At 42.5% G+C, this 26551-nt stretch overlaps 2 protein-coding genes across 8 annotated transcripts in view; one reads left to right on the top strand and one right to left on the bottom strand.

Annotated features, from left to right (window-relative positions):
- Window positions 1–2489, top strand: part of SMC1B (structural maintenance of chromosomes 1B) — a 28852-nt gene extending 26363 nt beyond the window's left edge. Inside the window, exons 24-25 of the mRNA XM_041485974.1 lie at window positions 2045–2155; window positions 2379–2489. Of these exons, the coding sequence (XP_041341908.1) occupies window positions 2045–2155; window positions 2379–2489 (222 nt within the window). The remainder of the gene's footprint in view (window positions 1–2044; window positions 2156–2378) is intronic.
- A 2505-nt stretch (window positions 2490–4994) lies between these two features.
- FAM118A (family with sequence similarity 118 member A) lies at window positions 4995–16698 on the bottom strand. 7 transcript variants are annotated; one of them, XM_041485960.1, is made up of 9 exons: window positions 16585–16698; window positions 16374–16534; window positions 13601–13656; window positions 12140–12392; window positions 10914–11135; window positions 10160–10288; window positions 9141–9426; window positions 6622–6654; window positions 4995–5215 (listed from the first exon to the last, which is right to left on the bottom strand). In XM_041485960.1, exons 2-9 carry the CDS (start codon window positions 16431–16433, stop codon window positions 5118–5120), a joined length of 1137 nt encoding a protein of 378 aa, XP_041341894.1. In that variant the 5' UTR covers window positions 16434–16534; window positions 16585–16698; the 3' UTR covers window positions 4995–5117. The 7 variants fall into 7 exon arrangements, with proteins under 7 accessions (XP_041341894.1, XP_041341897.1, XP_041341893.1 ...); XM_041485963.1 differs by lacking the exons at window positions 16374–16534; window positions 16585–16698 and adding exons at window positions 13764–13906; window positions 15157–15329; XM_041485959.1 differs by having other exon boundaries at window positions 16374–16666.
- Window positions 16699–26551: the final 9853 nt, after the last annotated feature.

Raw genomic sequence — 26551 nt, forward strand, 5'->3', positions numbered from 1 at the left:
CCTCTTAATTTCTTGTGCCCTTTTTGCCAGTGACTGTTCAATGTAACAAGAACTGAGGCTGGAGCACAAACAGCAGAGATTGCAGCTGTGGATGGCAGCCCCTGGGAGGAGGAGGCTCAGAACAGGGGGACTTCATTGTAGGGAGGAATCCTAAAGCTCTCTAAGTATGCCTGGATTTTCTTCTGTAGAAGCATTCTTTTTCAGAACAGTATTTCTACTAGCATTACTGCTAATGTCAGTCTTGGTAGAGCCTAACAAACAAGAGCAGTTGTTTAAACAGCACATATTTTGGTTTTTCCCCTCATGGCGTTAACTGTGGTGGGCCAAGAACCCCAGAGTTTGCTTGGAGGGTACTTCTGGAATAGATAGCTGGAAAGCTCTACCACATGTGCCTGCCAGATAGAATTAGATTCCTTCTTAGAGATCACTGACTCACTGTGAGAGGTTCCTGAAACCTGAATTCCCTAAATAATCCTTGGGATGCAAGTCCACAAGTGTTACCTAAGCCCTGAGGTTGTTTTAACTTGGTGCAGTGTGTTTCAGCAACATGAGTTGGAATGTAGTGGTGCTATAATGAAGATTCCTAAGGAAGTTTAAGGGTTTGTCTCTCAGTGACACAATTAAAAACAAGATTACACATCACACAGCACCTCCGTGAGCTGAGCTTCTACCAGATACTGCTCTGCTGATGAGTCTCACTTGGGACCACTCTAAGATGATGTATTCTGGAGGAATATGAGTATTGTGTTTCCTGTGTGTTATTCTTTCTGGGTCAGATGTCTCAAGGCTGGTGACTTGGAGCAGTGCAGGCTGACTCCAGTTCCTTTGGTGTTACACCATTTACTGCTGAACTTAACATTTCTGCTTTTTGTGGAAGCTGTGGTGTGTTAGGTGATCTGCAGCTCTCTGGGATGGCTGGCTGTTGTGTTTCCTGGCTCTGTCTGGAGCTGGGCAGGGACCCTTACCTGCTTGTTACCTGGATGACTGTGTTAATCCAGATAGGTTCCTGTTGCAGTTAGACATGCCCCAATCCTGTACTCATTGCATGAATGTGAGGATTTCCATATAGGCTACCTTTGATGCATTACCAGAGCTGATAATGATAATAGAGTGCACTAGGCACTTTGCCTCTCTCAGGAGGCTCATTCTGCCTGGCAGAAGAGAGGTTCCCTTTACACCTAAGGATGTGCTGAGCACCATTCTTGTCAAAACACTGGAAACAAAGAGGTGATTTTGCCTCTGTGCACCTGAATTACTCAGTTTAAACATAGCTAAAATTAAATACTGCAAGTGAGCAGAACTGATCTGTGAAAGATTGTTGCTGGTACTCACTGGTATCTATTTTTTATCCTAAGAAATGAATTTGTTTTTTCCATTCTTTGAGATGGATGATGTATTAAAGCAGATCTCTCACTAATTGGAACTATACTCTGAAATTACTGTGAAGTTTGTAACTTACTAACAAGAGTTCTTCCCATAACTTACTAAGAGTTCTTCCAGTAAAAAATTAATTTCCATGTCATATAGATAGAAGTGTGCAGGTAGAGGGCTCATTAAAAAGATACTGGTTTTCCTTTATGCAGCATTTAATTTATATTGTGGGACATTGCAATCTCACCAGTTAATAACTTAGTTGCATTATTATTGAGAAACTTGCTACTGTCTGCAGTGAACTATTTAAGGTTATTATACAACCAGTGGCAAACTTTCCACGCTTTTGAAAAAAAACTTACTTGGGGATTTCTACCTTCCTTTCTATTTATATAAAGTAAAATTGTTATTCATTGGCACTAGAGTTTTTTTATAGCTCTACTCACTGGAATCAACCATTATTTTCTTAAATGTTTTCAAAAAGCAGCACACCTGAGGGGTTGTCTTAAAACCATGCAAAATATCTGGCTTTTAAAACTGGTTTATTTCTCATTTTAGCAATCATGATGGAATTCTGCAGCTAGCACAGTTCAGTTCTTCCCTCACCATTCCCTAATCATAGCATTGTTTCAGGTTGCCAGAACTAACTGAAATACTTGGTTTCTTTCCAAAGGTCTCAAGTTTCATTAGAGAACAGGCACATGAACAGTTCCAAATGATAGTCATTTCCCTGAAGGAAGAGTTTTATTACAAGGCAGATGCATTGATTGGAGTGTGTCCTGAGGTAACAATTAATGATGGGTAAATAATGCACATGGGGCTGTTGAAGTGCTGGGTCACACCTGAAGTGTTGCACAGAGTTGGTGGGTGGGTGTGTCCTGCTGTGCAGGTACCGGCTTTGGGGAACATCCTGTGGGAAACTCAAGCTCATGATTGCATCTCATAGTTATGAAAGCTTATTTCAAGTCCCAGAAGTGTGTTACCTGGTCTGATCCTCCCTCTTTCAGTACAATGACATTATGTTCAGCCAAGTCCTGACCCTGGATCTTACCGAGTACCCAGAGGAGGAAGAGCAGGACACGACAGAGAAGCCCAGCCATGGTTCTCTCTTCGACTAGTGCATGGATACTGTCAGGGCCAGGTGACAATAGGAACGGGGTTCACAGCTCACTGTTACAAACCAGAGTTTGAATGTGGCTATTAGAGGTTGACAGGGAAATGTTCACTTTTCAAGTGAAGCAGTTTTGCAAAATATTAAGGAATCAACTGCTACTCCTTGATGCAGTTTTGTTAAGGGGTGAGAGCCCGAGGCTATTTCTGTGGTGTACACACTGGTACCCTAAGCTTTCGTTCCAAATATTTTGGCTGTAAGAAGTGCTGCAGGTTCATTTCTGTAAGTAGAGTATCCCAAAGAACAAGCCTCTTGTTTTTCAAAGGAAAAGTCTACAGTGCCACATGCTGTTCAGGTGCTCACTGCTCCAGTCAGGACTTTTTGAGTTGCAGCTGCCTCTATTTGCCTTCAGAATAGGATTATTTCCTCTTTTCTAAAACAGTAAGGTACTGGAGTGTGTTCATTATTTTGGGTGACTTCTGTGACAATCAGACTTCAGTTCTCCACTGCAGCCTTACACAAGTATTAGTTAACTGTACAAAAACTTGGGATGCAGCTTGAGAGCTGTGATGTAACCTTGAAAAATTTCACCTCTGAGTGATTTCACCTCGTACAGAAGTAGAAAGAATGAGTCATGCTATAGAGGCAAATGAAATATACATATATAATTTATTTATATATATATAAAACATATAATACATAAATGTAATTATGTAGCTGTCCCAGTACACTGAAGTTACTTATTTTGCTGGCTGTTTTTCATCTAAGCAGATGGAAGTTAATTAGTTTTTCATCTAAAGTTAATGAAGTTGGGCAAAGAAAACTGAAAGCTGGAATCACTTCATCTGGCTTATGTTCCACCTCTGTGTGCTAAAGAGGTTCCCTTGGTTTGTGGCTGTTAATAATTCTATCTTGTGTTCACGGAGCAGGTTCTTTTTGTCCTGTGTGTTGGTTACACATATCTACCTTGTCATGTGCTGTGAGCCCTGGGCTTGTGCTGGGCCTGTGAGGATCCTGCCTCAGGGAGGAAGATTGTCTGAGCAAGAGTGTAACGTGTTTCACAGGAATACAGATGTTCATAAAATACTTGTGTTATTGCCACACTTCACTGAATAAAATAATTTACTCTGAGGCATGAGTCAGCATCAGTGCCTTATTTCAGAATCTGGTAACAGATGTATTAGGAGATAAAACAACCCCTCTCTCTTCTGCTTTTGAGGATACAGCAGATGGCCCTCAAGACAGGAGGCTGCTGGACAAGCTACAGTTCAACAGAATCTACAAGGGAAGAATCACCAGTGCTGGGTGTAAGCTGATCCTCAGCAAGGGGAGGGATGGGATTTCCTATTGTGGATCCAACTTCAAGCACGTTGACAAGGAGTTGGCATGACTTTAGGGTTTAAATAGTGGTAGTAATGAGGGTCATAAATACCTCAATGCAAGTGATGGATTTTGCTTGGCTTGAAACAACAGGTGAAGGGTTCTGAGCTGATCATTAGGATCCACAAGAGCCTGACTAGTCACTTTCCAAAGCAGCGCTTTCCAGCACTGCAGGAGGTGGTTGTGTGACAAGAGAGTGAAGACCTGCCAAACCACAGTTCAGAAATGTCACCTGCCAGACCCACCCCTTGCCCTCCTGTAAAACCCCAATGCAATGTGACCTGCTCTCAGGTGTAACAGAAATCCTTCAGCCCTGTCAGGTGCACCTGTGCTGGTACACCATCAGCACAAAGAACAGCCCTGGACATGCTCTCCTGCAGCCACTGAGGTGAGGGCCAGCTGGCTGGAAAACCACAGGTGCTTACCAGTGCTGGCAGCTGCAGTGAGAGTTCTGTCTTGCTGCCAACATGATGCAGGTGGGGGCAGTACCAGGTACTGCTGGGCCTCACCTTCACCCTTGGAGCAGTTCACCCAAAGGCAAACTTACACACTAGGAATCCCCTGCTGTCCACGGCAGCAGGCAGCACAGTCTGTGATGTAGCAGTGTTTAAAACATTTCCACAGGAAGCCACTGCAGAGAGGTCAGGGAGTGCTAGACCTGCAGTCTTGTCCCTGCAGATGCAGCACTGTTCCAGCCTTTCCTCCCCAGGTGCTCTTGTGCCTTACCAGACAAAAGAAAAACCAAATCTCGTGCCAAAAGTGTTAAGCAGGTGGGTCATCATGCTGTGGGTTCCATAAATGTGGAACAGCACTGTTCTTCAGGGCTTGGGGATCAGAGACTGAAGCCTGCAAGACCCCTGAAGAATGCAGAAACCCACCTGCAGTTCAGCTGGTGGGAGAACTGAAACCCCTCTATTTCAAAGGCCCTTTTGACAGATTCAAATGTTGGGTGGCTTCACCTGGGGACGAGTTGGGTCCAGGTGGCTTCACATAGATGCAAAGAGAAGTTGCATCTGCTTCTGTCTGACCCTGCAGCTCCTGCCTGAGTGGTCTGGCAGTGCCAGGGGAGTGACTCATTTGACTCTCAAGCTTTACACACGAGACATTTATGGCTTTAGAAAAGAGAAAGCTAGTATGTACAATTTTATTCCACTTAAAATCATGAAAATACCAGCTGAAAACTTCCCATGCAGCAGATGTAAAACACCTACTGTTTAAAAGCTTCTGTGGTGGGCCTTGGGTGTTTGGGGTTTTTTCATTCAAGAGTGGGTGTATCTGACTGCTTGATCCTCTTAGGGGAATCAGTGCCACTTTCTCCTAACTTCCTTTTAGCACAGTCCACACATGATGTTCCTGGGGTGAGAGAGGGGAAAGAAAACACGTTAATATTGCTACATCCATGTGCTTGGTGTACTTTCGATTCTAAGCACCAGCTAGCAAGATAAACACAATCCTGGTCCCCCAAGGTTCTCAGATCTGGATTCTGAATTACATGTAACATTAACCCTGATGATGTCTGGGCTCAAGCTCTCCCCCAAAACTGATCTCTAGTACTGACACAACAAGAACTCAGCTCAGCATCAGCTGCCTTTTGCCACAGCTAATTTAACACCTGTGAAGTTCACTGTGACTCTGGATCCCTTATCCAGAGGCCCCAGCTTGAGCTGGAGGGTTGAAATAGATTACCCCAGTGGTCCTAACTTGAACCATTCCTGAAGTTTGCAGCAAAAATCCTTGGTGTAAGCTGCTGTTGGAAGTACATAAACAGTGTAACTGGAGAGTAATGTGAATGGAATAGAAATCCCTTCAAAAGCAGAAGGTTGTGGAGTATTACACACAATAATCCTCTTGGGTTTTTCACTTGGTCTGTATTCTGAGCTACAAGTAAACAGGTGCTGAAACCACCTAAAGATGGTGCTAACAGGTTAATAAAGGACGACTGTTAAAAGTGATGTTAAGAGGGACTGGAATAAATTGTACTGAAGGTTTTGGTTTCTGTTCTGCCTAATTGTACTTGATTAAAATTGGGGTTGATGAACTTAGTTGAGAGAAAGATAAGTTTAAAATCCCATTGGAATTACAAAACTGATCTCTGGCTTTACACCTGTAAATAAGTGTCTTGGAGCTTGTGTGCTTTTTGATTGGGAAAGAGCAGGGTTTCACCTCCTGCACTGCCAAAGGCCCTTACATGCAGTACCAAATGATATCTATGCAATTATGATGTTGGCTGCAGCAGCACAGATCTCTCAGGAGCGGAATCTTTTGAAGTTGTTTCACTATAACTTCTCCATCAATTGGAATGCATTATTGCTTGGGTTATTCACAGAAATATTACAAAAGCAACCTGAACAGTTCAGCTGTAAAATCACCTTCAGTACCATACCCTGGAGATTCCCTCTTCCTAACCCCCTTAAGGAAGGCTTTTGAAACAGAAACCTGTATTTGGAAATCTAAGCCAAAAATCTCATTGATGTTAGCACGTAAAAGCTCCAGAAAATGTATATAAAAAGTTACTGGCATTCACCAGAACACTCTGAGGTAATACTATCATTTGTCATTTGATAGACCTGAAAAGGCCATCAGTTACCTGCTGCTAGGCAGAAAGAGAACCAGGGACTAAAAAAAAGCATTCAGCAAACTTTCAGAGCTAAATCAGAGCTCTGCACAGTAACTACTTAATTACTTTGGAAATAAGAGGGGTATTTTTCTTGTGTTGGTAGGATTATGGAACTTTCTGTGAAAATAAAAACCTTACTTACCCAACAGCGTTGTGCTGTCCACCCGATCAGCATCTAGAGAAGTGCAAGAGACATCAGCAACACACATGAGCATCCAGGAAGTTTTTATACTTTTATGCACCATCCCAAAACAGCAAGGTTTAGAATCCCAGAATGGTCTGATTGGAAGGGATGTTAAAGCCTATCCAGTTCCACCCCCCTGTCAGGGCTGGGACACCTTCCACTATCCCAGGCTACTCTAAGCCCTGTCGAGCCTGGCCTTGAACACTTCCAGGGATGGGGCAGCCACAGCTTCTCTGGGCACCCTGTGTGCCCAGGGTCACACCATTCTGATGTCACAAAAACATGTCCTCTTCATATCTAATCTAAATCTGTGCCATTTCAGTCTAAAGCCATTCACCCTCATCCTATCCCTATGTGACCTTGTCCAAAAGTCCCTCTCCAGGTCTCCCTTTAGGTACTGGAAGGCTGCTGTAAGATCTGCCTACAGCCTTCCCTTCTCCAGGCTGAACCCCCCCCATTCTCACAGCCTGTATCCAAAGAAGGGTTACTCCAGCCCCTGATAATCTTTGTTGCCCACCTCTGGACCCACTTCCAGCAGCTCCATGTCCTTCTGATGCTGGGGACCCCCAGGCTCAAGGCAGCTCTGCAGATGGGGTCTCACCTGAGCAGGGCAGAGAAGCAGAATCCCCCTCTCCTGCTGCCCACGCTGGGGGCTCAGCCCAGCACAGGGGGGTTCTGGGTCCCAGCACACCCAGCCAGGGCATGGCCAGCTCTCACCACCAGCACCCCCGAGTCCTTCTCCCAGGGCTGCTCCATCTGCTCATCCCTAGCCTGGATTTGTGCTTGTGACTGCCCTGACCCAGCTGCAGGACCTTGGCCTTGCTGAACTTGGTGATTGCACAGGTGTCTCTGGATGTGACCCCTTCCCTACAACCACAGCCCTCAGCTTGCTGTCATCTGCTGAGGACACACTCGAGCTCACTGTCTGCATCCCCATCAAAGCTGTTACATGGTCCTGGTCCCAGCACAGACTCCTGGAGGACACAGCTTCCATCAGTTTCCATCCACACATTGAAACACGGACCACAGCCCTGAGTGTGACCATCCAGCCCATTTTTTACCCACATCCCCCAAGTCTTCCTTTTTTCCCTTTTTAAAAGTAGGGGTTATGTTTCCTCTTTTCCAGTCAGTGGGAACTTGCCCAGATGACAGAGTTTTTCAAATCATATGGCTAAGCAATTTAATTTATGGTTTAGCAGATGGAGCATTCCACCAGGACATGATTACTCCAGCCCAGGCTACTACCAACCCTGACCTCAGCTGAGCCTCTCCTCTGTTGGGCTCTCTTTCAGCTCTCCTAGAAAGTGGTCCTCAAGGCATTCCAGGATTCCTGGACTGCTTGTGGTTTGCTGTGTTCCTTTTCCACTGACTGTCCAGGGGCCTGTAGTCCCCAGTTTGCATCAGACTTGTCTTGGTTTTGCATTTCTCATTTCTTTAATATAAGCCTTTTAACAAACTCCCCCTGCTACATTTTAGAAGGGAGTTTGTAAATAGGCACAAAAAACCAAACCCTGACAGTTTGGTGATGTACAGAGCAGTTCTGCACACCTGAAAATGGTTTTGTTTGGGATCCTGACTTGTAAATGAGATCACGAGGTTTCCAAATCTGAGTAAGGTCCCTCTTCTTACAAGTCTCATGTTAATCAGGTTGCAGAAAAACTTCCTGAAATCTCAGTGGTGTGATAAATATTTTTTTCTAGCCTTCACGGAAAGAAAAACATAATGCAGTCTTAATTGGAATATTCATTAAGTCACAAAAACCAGGATATTAATTTGGACGCACACTTTTCAGGGAAAGGTTCCTCCTATGCACCACCTCGGAATAATTTTAGACAAAACAGTTTCACTGAAATGATAAACAGAAGAGCTGTCAAACAGCAATTCTTTCCAAGGTCATTTAGTTACTTTCCTCTGTTCTCTGGATAAATCAAAACAGAACTGTCATTGTTTGGAAAACATTAAAGAAATCTCTTTCCTTAGACATGCAGTTGTTGTTTCTCTTCATTCTCTTCACAACCCTAAGTGTACTAAATGAAACACTTATTGGATGCAGATTTAATTTCCCATTCTACGCTCAGTCAGATATTGTGGCTCAACCAGCTTATCCCACCAGCTAATCCCTTCGATTCTCTTAGTCTCTCTTCCTGACAAGTCAGATTTCTGACAACGTAATACTCAATAAGCTGAAGTAGTTCACACATCATAAATATATGTTAAGTAAACATCTTTACCAAATACTAACAGAGAGACAAATCCAGAATTCAAGATTAAATCTGCAAGCATCCATAGACCTCCAAAATCCACAGATTCAAAAAAAACCATCTAGTTACAGTTTGGCCACGTGCTCCAACTCTGCATGTCCCTCACAAGCAACAAGGCTGGACACAAGGTCAGTGCCTTGGATCAGCTGCAGTGTTCAGGGAGAGCAAACTGCCCAGTACCTGCTCCAGATTGTGCTGTTGAAGAGGCCACATTACCTGGACTTCTCTGTTTGCAGATTTGAGCAGTCAGATCCTGGACATACTCTGGGAATTGCTGGAAGCAGTCCCCATAGGACACCACTTTTATTCCATGCAGCAGCATATCTGCTTGGAGCTTAAAAAAGTGGTCTTCATTTTCTTTAAGCACCAACATGTAATGTTCTAGATCCACTTTGTTCTTTACTGTGTAAAGAAAAAGAGCTTGGAATATCTGGTCACGCAGAGTCTCTCCACAACCCAAAAACAAAAAAGACTTGGTTCGGTACAAGTTCTGAAGAACCTCCTGTGAAGGAACAGAAAGCAAGAAGAACCACATTTACTTCAGCAGACAAAAGCCAAGGTCAGAACTTTTAAAATACATCAGCCAGAAAAGTCACTCATTAGTGACCAGAAAAAAAGCAAATGTTTTAAGACCAGGCCAAACTGACATTTCAAAACCATTGTTCCTACACAAAAAAAAGGGCAAAATTATAATACAAATATGGGAGCTGAAACAAGATGATCTTTAAGGTCCCTTCCGACCCAAGCCATTCCATGGAATTTAACTAGGCATGTAAGTGTTGCCAGCAAGAGAATTTAAATTGAAAGAATTAGGGTGACAGAATATTGTAAATCAACATCTAAATATGGAAAATGAATATTCCTGACCAAAAGTTTGACTTTCTATGACAGCTAAGATGACATTAAATCCAGTTTAAATCCCTAAGAAACCTAGCAATCATATGATAAATCCTTGTCCTAGTATCCAGTATTTTGAGGCTCCTGCTCTTTCCAGAGATAAATACAAACTGTGACATTCAGCTGAGGGGTTTGGTTGTGATTTACACAGCCACAGTACCCAAGGGCACAGAGTGCCCTTGCAACAGAGCCATCTTCCTGAATAATTCTGAATAGTTCCTCTGGTCCCCAGTATTTAATTTGTATGATCCCACATATAGCCTTAGATATCTTGTCCACAGCGATTAAAAGAAAACTGTTGGGCAAAACACAGTAAAAAATTTCAAGATCATACAAACCATGACTTCAGGATCTTGAGTAACATCTTTATATCCCGAGGGATCAAGCACCATTCCACAGGGATCTGTATATAAGCCATGAATATGAAGAACTCCATATTTTACATGGCCCCTTGCCCACTGGAGAACCTAAAGCACATCATGCAAGATACATCCTTTTGTTATAATATACCACACTCACCATGAATCTGCAGAACTATACAGCTGAACTAACTTATAAACCACTTAAAGCAAAAACAACTCCTTTTGCACTTTCCTACAGCAAGAGATTGTAATTGCTAATTACACAGCTCACTTTAAATCATAACAAAGAGGGGAGGCTGATTCTGCAGCTGTCTCTGGCTTTTGGGGTTAAACAGCCAGTCAACCAAGAAACAAATTCCAGCAGCACTGACAGAAAAGGTATGAATTTTTAAGTTTAAAGCAAATTAATTACTAGCCAGGTGAAATTCTATTTGGAATTTTAACAATGACTTTACACAAGTTAAATAATTTGTGGGTTTTTCCAGTAAATGGCAGGGAACTGGTTGGCAAACATGTCACTGAAATTCTCCTTGGTAACTGTTATCAGATTATTCAGAATAAAGAGATACATACAAGAAATATCTGGGCATCTGCTGTAGCTTATAGACATGCTTTAACAATTAAGACTTTTAGTCTTGACTCTTTAAACAGGAGAACATCTTTTTTCAGTGCAGCTTATGTGCCGACTTGTCATAAATTAAGTCTAATAATTTTACTGCTCTCATCATACCTTATCCTTATCTTTAAGGTCTACAGATTCCATAGGTTTACCCTGTTGCTGACCAAATATTTCAAGCAGGTTATCATAGTTTGTAGTCAGAACCATTGTGCCTCTCTCCATGAGCCTCAGGATGGACTGCAGAACCACAGGGTTCTGAATGTGTTGCTCTAAATTATCAAACACCTCCATTAAGCAATCCTGGAAGAAGTTGGGCTTCGTGTCCCCGGTACGCTGAGGGAAGAGGAGAGGAACACTGCATCAGCCCCACATGCTCTGCTACAACTGCCTCCCACAGGAACCCACACCACATGGCTACTTAATGCCAAAGCATTCCTGTAAAAGAGGGCTTGAACACTACACCAGCCAAAACCCAAACCACCCAACCAAAACAGTCCACCACCCAAAACAAATCTCAATTCCTTCCAGTGTTCTTGCCTCTGCTTAGTGTAGCTCCAAACAATTGTCCGGATTTTTCAAGAGAGCTTGTAATAAAAGTACAACAACTAAAATTAGCTTACCCTGGATTCAGACACACCAGTATTTTATCAGTATTCAGCTATTCAGTATATTCTGGATATCCCTGGGATATAGTACAAAGAGGGATGGGGGAGCAGTTTCTGTGTTTTCATTCCTGGCTGAGAAAACTTTATTCATGATTAAATCTGCTGTGAACACATGCAGACTTATTGTCACACTGGAGCTGTTGAGAGGCTCACCCCAGCCTACACTGGGGCTACACTTAGCACTATGTGTGTCACCCAGATTATTTAAACTAGAAGGAAGGCTTGGCAAAGGTCTTAACACCATTTGAAAACCTCTGGAAACTCAGATGGATGAGTGAGACTGGGCAGGCATGGGCTGTCCTCAGGGAAGCAGGATCTGCACTGGTGATTCACAATGTGTGGCCCAAGGCCATCAGCAGGCTCAAGGCCTACCTGTACTCACAGGGTCTCTCCAGTTATAGCCACAGATCTAGAAATTCCTCTTTCAATCTCAAAAACACTACAGCAAACATTTAATAGTCAGGACTCTTGTTTGCATTAATTCTGATGAATGCTAACTTATACTAAAACTCGGGGATTTTTTAGTCTCCCCAAAATGTAAAATGTGCTGTATGATTACTCATAAAATTTCCACTTTCACCATAAAAAAAATCAACTTTTGGAAGTAATGTTCCCTTAGAACAGAAGCACACAGTAGGCTTAGAAATTAACAGAGGTTACAAACATACTCACTGGTGACATCTTCCTGATGAGATCATGTGCAACCACAAGCAGGTCTCTCTCTTTGATCACTTTCTTACGGAATTCGGCGACATCCCCGGGGTGCAGCACCTCCAGCTGCTCAGCTGCTCCAAGGACAGCCTCAATGCAGCTCCTCCAGGAGCAGAGTGCTGGGATTCCTGGGGCTACTGCAGCACTCACCCCTGTCCCAATCACCAGCAGAAGGTCCCGAGGCTGCTTTCTTATGAGACTTTTTAGGAATTTTCTTAAACACAGAAAACAAAAGTGTTCATTGTTCATGGAGCATTTCCTGGCTTGCCTGAAGAGCTCAGGGATTGACTCCAGAAGTTCACCTGAGCCATTAAAGTTTTTGCAAAACACCAACAAACCAGCAGGAACACAGTTCTCCATTCCTACACAACAGGATGAGCTAGGCAGCCACAGAAACTCATGGCCTCCCCCAAACCAACACACAGCTTTGATGGCTTTTTGCCATTTCAGACAAATAAATGTGCATGGTTAATGCCAGCCAAAAAAAGGCAACAACTTCAAATCACTACTGTCTCTGAGGTCCAAATTGACAATTGCTAATTTCCAGGCCACTGGGCAAGCCCAACCATTTTGAATGAAATTTTGAAAAAAGTAGGCAAAAGATTGTCCAATGACTGAGATAATACATATGTGATAGAGAGGAAGTAGAACTATTTCAAAGGGACAAGCCACACTAATCCAAGAAAACAAAATTTTTGTTTTTTTTCTGGGAAAAAGTGGAATATTTTATTCTCATTTATGATCACTGTAGGGTATGTGAACATAGCAGGTTGATGCTGGCTCAATCCAGCTCACTGTTTTGACATTACTACCCACAGATCCCTCTCAGAGGTGTGCTGGTGTTACACCCACAGTCTGCATAAACCAGCACAGAGCAATGTGAGGAAAATCTGTCTTTCATGATTGCTCAGCAAATAAGTGAGAATGCATGCAAACCATACAGCAAAATCACTCTGTACAAACAAGGATTTCAGTAGTACAGAAACTCAGAACTCCCCTGCCTTTCCAAACTACCTTTACAGATTTTCCTGGTAACACAGTAATAAAGATGATTAACACATCTTATTTCACAATCATCTGTAACTATGTAGGTCAAACTATAATGTTCAACTTGAAATGGCCTCAGGCAAAGCAATAACCATGTAGGTATGGTTGCCAGCTAGTGCCTACAAATAAAATATGTTAGATGGCCCCATGCCTTCCTGCTACATTTAGCCCAAATTTTCTCCTCTCATTGTTTACTCCTCATAAACAACTTGAGTGAGCATGAAGTACTTGGTCAGTGAAGAAACGAGCTTCTGGGATAATTTCAAGTTTTCTGGCATGATGTTGTTCTTGTATTCAATATTCAGCAGTTTATTCCTGCTGTGGTTTCATATTTTCATTAAGAGACAGTTTTATATCAACTCTAATACAAGTTACCTGAATTTCTGCTCACTTCTAATGGTGGCCCCTTCTGGTGAATCCATCTCTGAGCCCTGAATAAAACAAAAAGCAAAATAATTTTTAATGCTTCTACCTTAGAAAAAGCCAAAACCAAAATCAGATGTATTACTGCTGGTTTTTTCTCTTTATTCCTACCAACTGTTTTAACACCAAGGCTCCATGTGAAGCAAGGCACTGATGGAAACAAACGTGCCAAAGGACAAGTGTGCAAACCCAGCACACTCCAGTTCAGCTTCCAAATGCCACAGGACTGAGACAACAGAGATGCAGCTATTCATGCAGCTAAAAAATACTTGTGTTTAAATTCAGGATAAAATTTATCACACCCACTAAAACTACAAGTCATTTCAAGTCAATTAATGAGTTTCTTGATGCTATTTTTTTCATAATAATCAGTTTATTCAATCCAGGTTGTGGAAACCAGACTTCCATGGGATAGCCTGATCAGAAAAAGCCCTCTGAGAGCCACCAGGCTACATGACCGGACTGCAGGGTATGAGAGAAGATTTTATTTAAAATACTTGCAGAGAAAATAGATGATACAGAAATAAGTTATTTTTATGTCTTATGCCTGAAGTACAAGAAAGACTCCGTCTTGGCAGGAGAACTGGCTATGGGATCATTACTTAGAAACCCCTAAATTTCATTACATGGGTTTATTTTTGTATGAGGATGTAATTTTTGTTTGGCTTCGAGACAGTTTTTGGTGATGGTGATGGCAAACTGCAGTCCCTAATCCCTCAAATAAACACTGTGCCAGAGCTTAGGGCTCCTAAGGCAGTTGCCAGCTCTCTCATTCATGTGCTGGAGACTAATTTGGAAGCAAGAAGCTCCAAATTTGGAGATTATTTGACTTAACAAAAAAATCCAAACCAAACAAACACAAACAAACAAAGAAAAAAGAAAAGCAAACCACCCCAAGCCCCCCCCCCAAAAAATTTTAAAACCCACAAAAAAACACAACCAACCAACTCCAACCCAAGCCAAAAAATAAGCCAAAACAATCCTCCCCCACCCCCCAAAAAACCCAAACCAAACCAACCAAACAAACAAAACAACAACAAAACCCAACAAAAACACAGATGTCTTCAGCAAATGCATCCAGGGTGTCTTCTAAGGCGGAAAAAATCTTTTCTTGTTGTAGTATTTATTTTCTCTGTACTCCCTTCCCTGACCAACAGCACCCTATGGAGGTGCCCCCCTGCTGTCATTAGCACATCCAAAAATCAGGACAATAATCTGTCTAGGCAAAGCACTTCAAAATCACACACAGGACCATCAAGGCTGGCAGAAACCTCCTGGATCACCAAGGCCATCACCATAATCACCCCTAAAACATGCTCCCTTCATACCTGGCAACACTATGCAAAAACAATGTGCAAAACAAATGCCAAAACAAAAATGCACAATGCAAAAACAACACAGGAAGAAAGCGCACCTTAGTTTTGTGTTAAAGACAGTTCTTATTTTCTAACCCCGTTCAAGAAAGCTTTATTAATCACAACTCCCCACATTTAATAAAAACACCTCACCAGGGGCTGCTGTCAATACCAACATTTCAGACCTCACTGTTTCCTTTTAGCTCCTGAAGTTGTTTGCTGGAAGGCGCAAGGCAGCGGGAGCAGCGATCCCCGCTCCTCACAGAGCCGTGATAAGGGATGGAGATCCAATCTGCCCGTGCTCCGAGCACCGGGAGCTGCCCCGGGACATCCCCCGGGGCTGACCGCCGGCGTGGGCAGCTGCTTCCCAACACGGCAGCCGGGATGGGAGCTGGGTCCTTACTCCCAGCGCCGCGAGGGGACATCGGAGCCACTTCTAATCCCACATCTTTGCTGCTCAACACACTCCGGGTTTATCGGTGAAATAAGAGTTCTATTCGCCGGCTGAAACTCCAGGTCACCAGGCGAGTGTTTCCAGATACTTTTGGGTCTGAAACCACCCAAAGGCAGCCGCGGGAAAAGGAATGCCGCTCCCGAGCCCGCCGGTCCCCTGTGAGAACCACGCCGCTCCCAATTCCCTGTCTGCTGCCGGGAGCAGGAGCAGGAACCGGGCCGGGACAGCCTCTCCTGCCGCTCCCAGTTCCCTGCTGGCTGCTGGTTTCAGGAACCGGGCCGGGACAGCCTCTCCTGCCGCTCCCAGTTCCCTGCTGGCTTCAGGAGCCGGGCCGGGACAGCCGCTCCCAGTTCCCTGCTGGCTTCAGGAGCCGGGCCGGGACAGCCGCTCCCGCCGCTCCCAGTTCCCTGCTGGCTTCAGGAGCCGGGCCGGGACAGCCGCTCCCGCCGCTCCCAGTTCCCTGCCGGCTTCCGGGAGCGAGCCGGACGCGCTCCAGAAGGAGCCGAGCCTCCCGCGCCCGGGAAACAGCCGCCCCGCAGCCGAGGTTCCGCGCAGCTCCGAAATGCAGATTCCGACCAGAATCTGCTCCCAAATCGCGGCCGTTCCGCTCAAAGCTCCAGGAGGGTGGGCGGCGGGGTGTGAGCGGGTCTGTCCCCTAGATCCCGATCTGGGAATGGGAGCGGCCGCGGCTCCCTAAAAGCCCTGAGAACCCTGCGAGGCAAGAGCGCCCAGCTGCGGGTGTGTGTGAAACACAGCAGCCAGCTCTCAGTACAGCAGAAAGCGACCTGGCTAACCCGCAGATCAAGCAGTTAGTGCTCTGAAAACGTACCGGCGGTAGAGGTGTTAAAGATGAAAAACATTACAGTGAGAAAATGCAAAACAAAAGAGAAGAAAAAGGCACAGACGGCAGCATTACCTTGGGCGGCTCCACTGAGGGCACGGCGGGGCTGGCGGGAGTGGCCGAGGCATCGTGCATGAGGCGCGGTGCTGTGGCGCCGGGACAGCGGGCGGCACAGGCCGCCTGGGCACGGTCACCTGCCGGGACAGCGGCTGGCACAGCCGCCTGGGCACGGTCACCTGCCGGGACAGCGGCTGGCACAGTGGCACAGCCGCCTGGGCACGGTCACCTGCCGGAGAGCAAGGCAGCCCCGCTGCTCACAGCCGGCTCCCCTCAGCGGGCCACAGCGCCAACACCCACAGCGCTCCTCCCCTGCGAATCTCTCTCTCTCGCTCGCTCTCTCGCTCTCTCTCCTTTTTTTTTTTTTTTTCCTTTTAATATCTTAAAGCCAGAGCGTAAAAACTTCCAGGTCCTTCTGCCGGAAATCAAAGGCGACTCCGACGAGGGGAGAGAGAATGATGCGTCTGACTCCATCATCGGAAGGCTAAATAATTACTTTATTATTCCATACTAGATACACTGCATCTAAACTGGATCTGCCTCGCACTCACTCTTGCTCACAACTGCACAGAACTGCACTCATCTCTGATTCTCCCGTGACTGTCTTGTGACAGTCCCACACACACACTGTCCTGGCCCTGATGGGCCAAGGAAACAAAACATCCTCACTTTGGATAAACAGTCTCCATATTGCATTCTACTCTGCCACAACACAGGCACAGCAAGTGATAAGAATTGTGTTTTCTCTGTCTCTGATGTTCAGAGAATGTGAAACCCAGAAATATTCCTGGGAAGAATTGTGCCTTGCTTTTCTCTCTGAAGAGAAATGTGGCAACATCCTTCAGCATGGTTTATTCTGGTGTTTGATTAACAATATTTAGCTCAGTTGCAGTGTTTTTTCCATCAGCAGTCCCACCTCCCTTTGAAGCACCTTGCTTTAATCCTGGCAATCAGATAGGTAAAGGCTGTCATTGTGCCCAAGGAGGCTGTTACAGACCTGTACCCCCAAATTCCAGCTGCAAAACTGTGTTAAAAATGAATCATTATCTGGTTTTAATTCCATAACTGGAGTTTTCAAAACTATGTGCAGATGGAGTTGTCTGTTGTCAGGGTGGTGAGGCCCTGGCAAATGCAGCAGCATCAGGTAAATAACTGGTCGACATGAGATTGCCACAAACCCTATCGGAACAAAGTGACAAGTTGGTGGTGTGAAAAACGCCAATCACTTGTTTTTAAAATTTTAAAAGTTTAATAGTAATAAAATGGTTATAAAAATAGTAATTAAATTAGAGTAATAAAAATTTGGACAATTAGGATTAGGACAATATGAGATAATAAAAACAAAGAGTTATGGACAGTCCGGGTACCTTCTTCTGGGCAAAATAAGCCCAAAAAGGACACATGATAACAGAGGATTAACCCTTAAAAACAATAGCCTGTTGCATATTCATACATCTCATACAAGATGCATAAATTCCATTCAAACAAAGGATTCTGTCTGGTCAATGTCAGCTTCTTCCTCTGAATCCTGACAGCGTTTTCAGGGCTGAGCGAGGCAGGACAAAGTTAGTTTCTTCTGATAAGGGAGCAATAGATTCTTTTTCTCTGAAAGATTTAGGTGTCGTGTGGCTGCTCTCTTGGTGCGAGTACCTCATTCCTCTGTTTAAAAAATATCTTAACCGGGTAAGAAAAAAAGTCTATTACCTGGAGGTGTGGCAGAGAGTGATCTCCACCCATGGATGGCAGAGAAGGAGCTGACTGACAAAACTTCGGGAGGGGCTAAGGGTATAAAAGGCAGAGCAGCCATTTAGTAAATGGGCACATGGCTGATATTCATGGGGCCTGCTAGTGCTATAATTTTTCCTGATTTAGTCCTTTTGTTGTATTTTTCGTTAAGGTTTAATAAACCTTTAAAATTTAAAAGTGAGCAGTCATTTCTCTCAGTAGTGTGACTGCAGTTTACATGCTGAAAAGGCAAGAGGACTGTCACATGATTGTGGTACAAATACAAATTTCTAGGTACAGGGGGCACGGTAAGAGGAAGATTTTTGTCCTGGGGCCCATACCCACCGTGACTCGGGTGCAGAGGAGACACAGCCCAGGGGAAGACAAGGCCAGCAAGACTCCTCTGTCCTGGCCACTTTCTGATGGGAGCAATTATATTGAATTTTGGAGGTGGAATGCAAATTTAGGCCATTGGCTCCTGGACCAGAATGAGAGTTCTCTTCCATAGGAAGGAAAGCATGTAGACCTGGTGTTTCAATGCAGATGAGAGGCAGCCCAGGGGAGGTCAAGGCCCAGACCCATTTGTCCTAGCATGTTTTGTCTGGGAGCAGTCATTGATGTGTTACATTTCAGAGGTCCAATCCAAACATCAGATGTTAGCTTTTGGAAGTACAAGACAGCTCTTTTCCATAGGAAGGAAAGTATGTCCCTAATGTTTCTGGTGTAGATGTGAGGTGGCCCACAAGAGGTCAAGACCAGCCAGACTTGTCTGTCCTGGATGCTTTAGTCTGGGAGCAACCTTGTATGTATAGAATTTTGGAAGTAGATTCTAAATTTCCTCCATGAGCTGCTGGAAAAGAGTGACAGTTCTTTTCCATATGAAGGAAAGCAAATAGCCCCAGTGTTTCAGGCGTTTCCACAGGAAGGAAAACTTTCCACCCCAGTGTCCTGGGTGCTGCTTGGGAGGCCAAGGCCAGCCAGAGCCATAAGTCCTGGCAGCTTTTGTCTGAGAGCAATCCTCAGACATTTGCAGTTTTAGGAGGCAGAATCCCACTTTTGGGCAGGGGTTCCTGGCTGCAAAGGACATCTCTCTTCCCCAGGAAGGAAAGCCCAGCACCTCAGTGTCTCAAGGGCAGCTGAGAGGTTGCCCCCATAGAGGGCATGGTCAGCCAGTCCTGACAATGTCCCATGCCTGTGTAATGTGAAACAACATTCCTGTCTCTCATTAGGCTCAGCAAAACACTTTTTTGGCTGTTAAGTTCCTGGTGGGAACAGAGTTTCCTTTTACTTTCAGATTTCTCAAAATGAATTCAATTATTTTTACCGTATTTCAGCAATTCTAACTATGCACGACTACATAAGATACTCCAAATGTGGACAGACATTGTGCTCATTGTTTCTTTGCGCTGGGAAAGAGTATCTGGGCTGTTTGTGGCCTTCTTGTCCCTGCACTGCAATATCTTAACAGAGAGTCAGGCTTCCTTGCAATGGCATTGCTGAACTGGGGAGCTCAGCTCAGTAAATGGTCAGTAGGATGACAGGAGCATCCCTTCTCCTGGTTCAGGGTGGGGAGTGGAACAGTGGTGCCAAGGAAACTGCCTCCTCAGAAACATGGGTGTGATGGCTTGATTATTACTGAGCTCAAATTTGATGTCATGATCTGAAAGAAAGGCTAATTTTTACACTTGTAAGTATTTCAGGGTAGAATTTTTATATTAAATAGGGCTGTAAAGATCATGTCTTTTCATGGAAAAGCTGATTAGGATTATAGTGATATTATGTAGACCTGCTATGCCATGTAAACTATCACTTCATTGTGCACACAATACAAATTCACATTACTATGCGTGCTTTAAAGAGGTCTTATCACTGTGACTTTTAATCTTTCTTATGTATGTTGTGAAAAAGCAACATTGATGTCTAAATCTGTATAAAAATTAACAAACCATAGAGTGTGGGAAATCAGATCAATTTTCACTCTATATATTTTGCATAACTGTGTTTATATGTCACATACAGTGCACGACTAATCATCAGAACTGCTTGCTCACATGCTGTAGCCATTTATGTGTCAGTTAATTAGCACAGGCTAACCCTTGAGTTGCTTAGTTTATAGGTCTCTACAAAAAAATTAATAAAGTAGAACCTTTTATATGTCAATAATATTTTTCCCTTACGCAGTTCCAATGTTTACATTTCATGCTGCTAAGTTAGAAGATCTTTATCTTGTTTTATCTGTAAGAAAGAAAATTAGGTCAGCGCAAAAATGTGTGACACGTGGTCATAAATAGAAATGTGGTGACCTCCTGAAAAAATGCAAGACTTGCCTAAAATCTTCCATAAAATAGTGCTCCTGAATCTTCACAACAGCAAAGTGTCTGTAATTTCAGGCCCTTCTGTGTTAAGCTGCACTTGGGAGGCTTCATTTGGGGAAAAAGGTGAAAGTACTGAACAGGGAAGTCTGTGTTTACATGGGGAGATAAAGCCTTTCTTGTTGTCCATGTATATACACTAAACTTAATAGTGTGTCTGTGATGGAGCCCCTGATCCTCTAAGCAACCCCTTCATCTTTAAGTTCTCAAGAATAAGAAAATTAGAAGTCGTGTGAGAAATTGTTTGCAGAGGAAAATATCCATCACTTGGCTGCTGGTAAGATCTGACATCTAAAAAGGCAGCTGAGCAGTGATGAGCAAGGGATTCAAGGTTAACAGAGCACAGACCTCTCTCAGGATTCAGAGAAAAGCTGAAGAATGAAGAGCAACCAGACAGTTCTTGTCTGATAATAGCAGATTCTTTTGACATGGAACTTCCAAAAACATGAGAATTGGCAATTTATTATGCTGTGCTACAGCTCACTGTTTAATAGTCCCATAGAATTACAGAGACCTGACATGGATTTCAGATGGTAGTGGTGGATCCAACTTGATTTTCTTTTTACCTTTACTGCTGAGAAAATTAGCAATACCAAAAATTGTCCCTCCACCAAGGAGGTGAGTTATTCTTTCCTGTACTTTTATCCATAATAATTCCCGAGATTGTAGAGGTGGAGATCCTGTTATGGAGGTCCTGGTTATATAAGCTGTGCCTGGGCCCATCTGCATTTTAACAATTTTGCACCTGTAAAATCTACCAGGTTGTGTGTTTATTCTCCTAATAATAAACTAATATTTATTAATTTATTATTAATAAATAATAAACTTACCTGTGTGGAGTTCCAGAGAATTGCATCAGTCTTCTGAATAGTATTTCATAGTGACACCATTTTTTAATTTGTTGAGGTTTTTGCCAAGATTCATTAACATTAAAGGTAGTGCATGCCAGACATAGATTTATTTGGCTGTGGCATAAATTCCTGGTGCAAACCAGTTCTTCAGCACTGTCTCCTCCTAAGGTGCTGATAGTGACTGGGGATGACAGCCTTCCCTCCTCTCCTTCCACACAGATCTGGATCTTACAGAAGCCGGTGATGCACAGCATGCTCAGCAATCCCACTCCACCAGCAGACCAGTATTTCTCCCTGTGAAATACCTGGGGAAAGAGAGGTGAGTACCCAGAGGCCAGGAAACTAACTCTAGACAGCCAGAGCCCTGAAGAAAAGCAGGAGAAACCCATTCTAGAGAGACTGACAAGGATCTTCCACCCAGAAGACAACAGACAGCCCAACAATGTGACTAGACAGGCTGGATGATCCAAAGGATCTTTTCCAGCCTAATTGATTCTGCTCTGTTCTTTGTGGCTCTCTGGTTTTGCCCTTTTAGCAACTGACGCTGAAAGGAAGACTGAGGGTCAGAGTTACAGAATTTTAATATTGTATTTCTAGGATTCTCCTTTCAATTTGCACGCTTGAGAAGTGCAAGACAAAGCAAATTTGTGTCAGCCTCTGCCTCCCAAACCTTGTAAGTTTTTTTTGGGTTTTTTTGCAGAGCACTTTGTCAATGGAAACAATAAGAAAAATTGCTGCCTGGGAGAGACAGTGATAAACTGCCTCATAAACAACTTTCTAATATCAAATTGCTGAAGTCCAACTGCACTCAAAATACAAAGACTGAGGACTGCACAAGGGAGATGAATAACTTATTTTCTGGCTCAAATTTTTCATGCTGCCAGCACATCTGCCCAGCAAAGGAGCCAGAAAACCAAAAGCTTTGGGGAGAAACAAACTGGAGACACTGTGGCCTTATGTGTCAGAATAAGAAATTTCCCTGACAGAACAGAAAGTGTGCTTCAATGTAGTTGAGGTTTGTTAACAGGCCAAAGTTTGTACCCATACCACAGCCTTCCATGTGCCTCAATGAGCATGCAAAAAATACCTATTTATCTCTGAGAGATTGATGACATTCTTGCTAAAATTAAATTAATTTAATATCTTAAAAATGTATACACATTGTAAGCTCCATCTGTGCTCACAGGATGTTCTGATCCTTTCACTTTTGTTTAGTTAGCAATTATGTCAGTAGCTTACATAGAAAAATAAGATCAAAAATAATTAACCAGCCAAGCCACAAACACTGTCTCTTTCTGCCTGGTAATAAGAGCTAGTTCCAGCAGTAGTTACTAATTTTCACTCAACTTACTGATTCCTTTTAGGGATTTTTCTATCTGTTTTTCTCTAAACACTGCATCCTTCACTTGCTGGAATCAAAGAAGGGTAGGCAGCATCATGTGGCATGTCAGATTATTAAAGCCTTCAAGCAAGCTTTAAAAAACTATAAAAGATAACATATTTTTTGCAAAACTTATGTTCTTCTTAAGCAAGTTAAAAAATAAAATTAGTAATTGAAATGTATTTTTTTTAAATCCCTAAATTTTAAGATTAATGATGTCAGTCTTCATGAAAGTTTACTACAACCAGAAGAACATGCACAACAGGAACAAATTGTAATGCACATTTACAATTCATATATTTCAATGTTTCCTGCTGAAATTGAACTGATGGAATGGTGTGTAACAACTTCTACCAGTACAGTAATGAGAGAGAGAGTAAACTGAAAATATTATGCTGAAAAGAAATTTAAAAGTAGAAGAAGAAATTCTTGTTAAAAAGGTGGGGGGTTACATGTGTGAGAATGTGCCTATCAAAGAGAACATGATATGTAGAATCTGGTAAAAGACTATTGGAAATTACCATACAACTATGATCTCTAAAAAATCATCTCAGCCCACCTAAACAAATTTGATAAATTGTCACTGAAAATAATCTTTTGTGAACTGTTTATTAATATAAGCTGCAGCCACACACACACACACACACACACACACACACAGATATATATATATATATATATATATATATATATATATATATATATATGTATATTTTAAAAAACTGCTGGGATTGATTTCTGAACAAGCAGCTGCTGCTTGAAATCCAGACTAATATAAAAACACCTATATTTGTTTTATGCAGTTAGGACTTGTTTCATGTGTTAGGATTAGGTAAGGCTGATTCTCGATTTTCCTATAGGAATTGACAGTTCTATTTGTTGGAAGATGCACTGGAGAAATCTTACATCAGGCATTCTCAAACCAAGCCAGTATCAAACTTGGTGTCTTTATGGGTCATATGAAGCAAGGATCACTCCAAGAAATCATCTTTTACTGAAGAAATGTGCTGTGACTGCAGAGACATAAGACAATCCCACCTTTTACATATACTAAGTGTTCTTTACCTGGTAAATTCCATTGGAAAAATTACTCAGATGGAAGTTTAGTCCTAATGTGATCACTGTAACTTGCATGAGTGTGGAGGATGCACAAGGTCTAGTGGGTGGAAAAGGTGACCAGACAGTTCCTCATCTTGCTTGTTATGTGAACCTGAGAACCTTTTACAATTTAGGTAAATGCTACCTGTAGGTAAAAATTTAGGTATCCCTGCCAAGTGAGAGTAAGGCTGTCTATGTACAGCCAAACAAAATACTGACTTACTGTAGAAAAGCTGTGCTGAGTGTATTGCCTTACCTGTCTCTTGTTTTCCCCCATTCTTACAGCACGTTAGAAAATCTTCCAGAAAGGAACAAAAATGACATTGTTAATTTAAGCCATTAATGTTTTTACACACAAACACACGCACACACACACAGACAGAGGAATTTTTATAAAATATAGTTCTTACAGTTGTTATCATCTCAATTCACATGTAATCTCCCGAAGATCAGTATAAGGCTGTTGTAAAATGTGATGCAGAAATGTTACGAAGGAAAAGAACAAATTTCAAAAATAACAGAGCCTAAGTACCATTGCAGGAAGGAAAGGAAGTAAAGAGTCATGCTCTGCTTTTCTGTTGAGACAGAACAGAAATGGAAATATATCAAGATGAAGAGGTGGCAGCATATGGCACCTGGCAGGGTCTCCTGTCCCTGCCCAGGTGACTCAGAAGCCAAGCAGGTGTTTACTGCAGCAGAGGGCACCAGAGCAACGAGGATGAGGTGTGGTGCTGGCCCTGCCTTGCTCAGCCTAGCGCATCTAAAGACTTGTTGTGCTGTGAATTGTGGTACTTCATATTGCTTCAACGTTTTTGTCACACTAGCAGAGAGGTGCTGAGTGACTCTGGAAGCTCTGGGATGGAAGCGAAGCAGGCAATGACATGTAAGCAAAAAGGCAGTAAGGAGCTCCAGGAGAATCTGGGGCACATGCAGCTGAGTCAGCGTTCTGCATCCCACATCACCAACCAGACCAGGAGGATGATGAGACGTGACCACTTAGTAAGCAAAACTTCTAATGGGAAATCATCAAAGCAAAGTTTCTTACCTTCCTTATATTTTTTTTTCTTTTTTTCACCTCAGTTACAGCCTGAGGATAGATTTACATAGATCTTTTGCATTCCAAGTAGCCTGAAAATACAAACATGAATAACTGCACTGATATTCTGCAAATTCATTAAATACAGCATCAAAGAACTGCAAAAGGTTTTTAAACAAATCTGATGTTTGATGGGTTATATAGTATTATTTGTGGAAATTGAATGGTTGGGAGAGAAGCATTCATGGTGGAACATTGATTTTACACGTCTGCACTTCAAATTCCCTTAGATCCTTCAGAGATTTCTTGCACAAATAAAATCTAAACCTTGTGTGCTATGGTGGAGATACTGAGCATGTCCTTCCGCAGTGGAAGGCTCTACTCTGCTGTCATCCTTTTATTATTTTAAAATAAGCACATATAACTAGCTCTAATAGTTTCCTCTGTATCCCATGGGCGTGGATGATATTCAACATGCTCTTTAATGAACACTGGACTTTTTTGCAAGGATTATGTTGGATTGATACAGTGTTCTGCTTTTGTCAGTGGAATTTTATCAAAGGAAATTAGGTTTTATTAATATGATGGTCAAGCACATACAAGTACTAAAGTTTTTATTTTTTGCTATCTGACATTTACATGAAAGAATCTTGGTGGTGTGAAATAACAAGAATTTTTTATACATGTTTGCAGCCACCTGGAAAAATATTTCATTCTGATATCAGAGGTTTCAAAATAGAATTTGTCCATTATTACCAGTTTTACAGGTCATGTTGATAACTAAAATATCAAACTGAAACACTGCCTACACATTTGAATATATATATATATATATATATATATATATATATATATTTATAATGATGGCTATTCTGGTACCTTGGTTTTATATCAGTTTTATATGGAAAGTGGGATATAAAAATTGAATGGTGAGATAATGCCATTTGATATTCACAGTGGTATTTTACCTATTTCTCTCAGTCATACAAGCTAAAATAGGGAGCCAGTTTTAATGTATAATCTGAAAAACATTGTTAGGGTGGCCACAAATGTCAAATCTTAGAATCGTGCCTACACATTATGCCTTCTTGGATGGAAAAAGAAAATTAAAAAGGAATTTAAAATTGAGATTATATGTGGTAGAATCAAAACTAATTCTTGTGGGTTTTTAAGGACACAGAGGAAGAGCAGTGAGAACAAGTGGAGATAAAATATAGCAGATTTAATAATAAACTGAAATTAGATCTGAAAACAGTAACCATAAAAGCAGATACTGTTTTCTGTTTCAAATGCTGAAGCAGTGTGTCATGCAGGAAGAAATGCTGTAACTGGGGAAAGCAGATATTAAAAACAATCTGATTCCACTATTATCTGGTAGGATCAGTTCCCAATGAGAAAAGAAGTTCATCTACCAATTTCTGAACTTTTAAAAATTAGAATTAAATTTTAATTCTTTCATAAGAATTAAAAATAAGCATTATAAAAGTGACTCTGATGGAGGTCTAAAGCAGGCTTTGAGAATTTAAGTGTTCATCTTTGCTGTCTTTTATAATAAAAACCTTAGGTCATTTCAGATCCCACTTCTTTGAATTTCATCAATGCAGCACTGTGGTAATCAAATAAAAATCGGTTTTAGCATGTTACTACTGGTAATGGAATTAGGTTCTGAGGGGAAGCACAAGCTACCTGAACACTATATAGGAACCTAGTAAAGAAAGTGGTAGAAGTCTTCA

This window comes from Pyrgilauda ruficollis, unplaced genomic scaffold (assembly GCF_017590135.1).
Source record: "Pyrgilauda ruficollis isolate IOZ18807 unplaced genomic scaffold, ASM1759013v1 scaffold73, whole genome shotgun sequence".
NCBI lineage: Eukaryota > Metazoa > Chordata > Aves > Passeriformes > Passeridae > Pyrgilauda > Pyrgilauda ruficollis.

Coding starts and splice junctions, on each gene's coding strand:
- FAM118A (XM_041485958.1), bottom strand. CDS start 15,428: ATGTCCCCTCGCGGCGCTGGGAGTAAGGACCCAGCTCCCATCCCGGCT. Junction 13,657..15,188: donor AGCTAAAAGGAAACAGTGAG/GTCTGAAATGTT, acceptor TGTTTTATTCAG/GGCTCAGAGATGGATTCACC. Junction 12,393..13,600: donor AGAAGTGAGCAGAAATTCAG/GTAACTTGTATT, acceptor TCTGTGTTTAAG/AAAATTCCTAAAAAGTCTCA.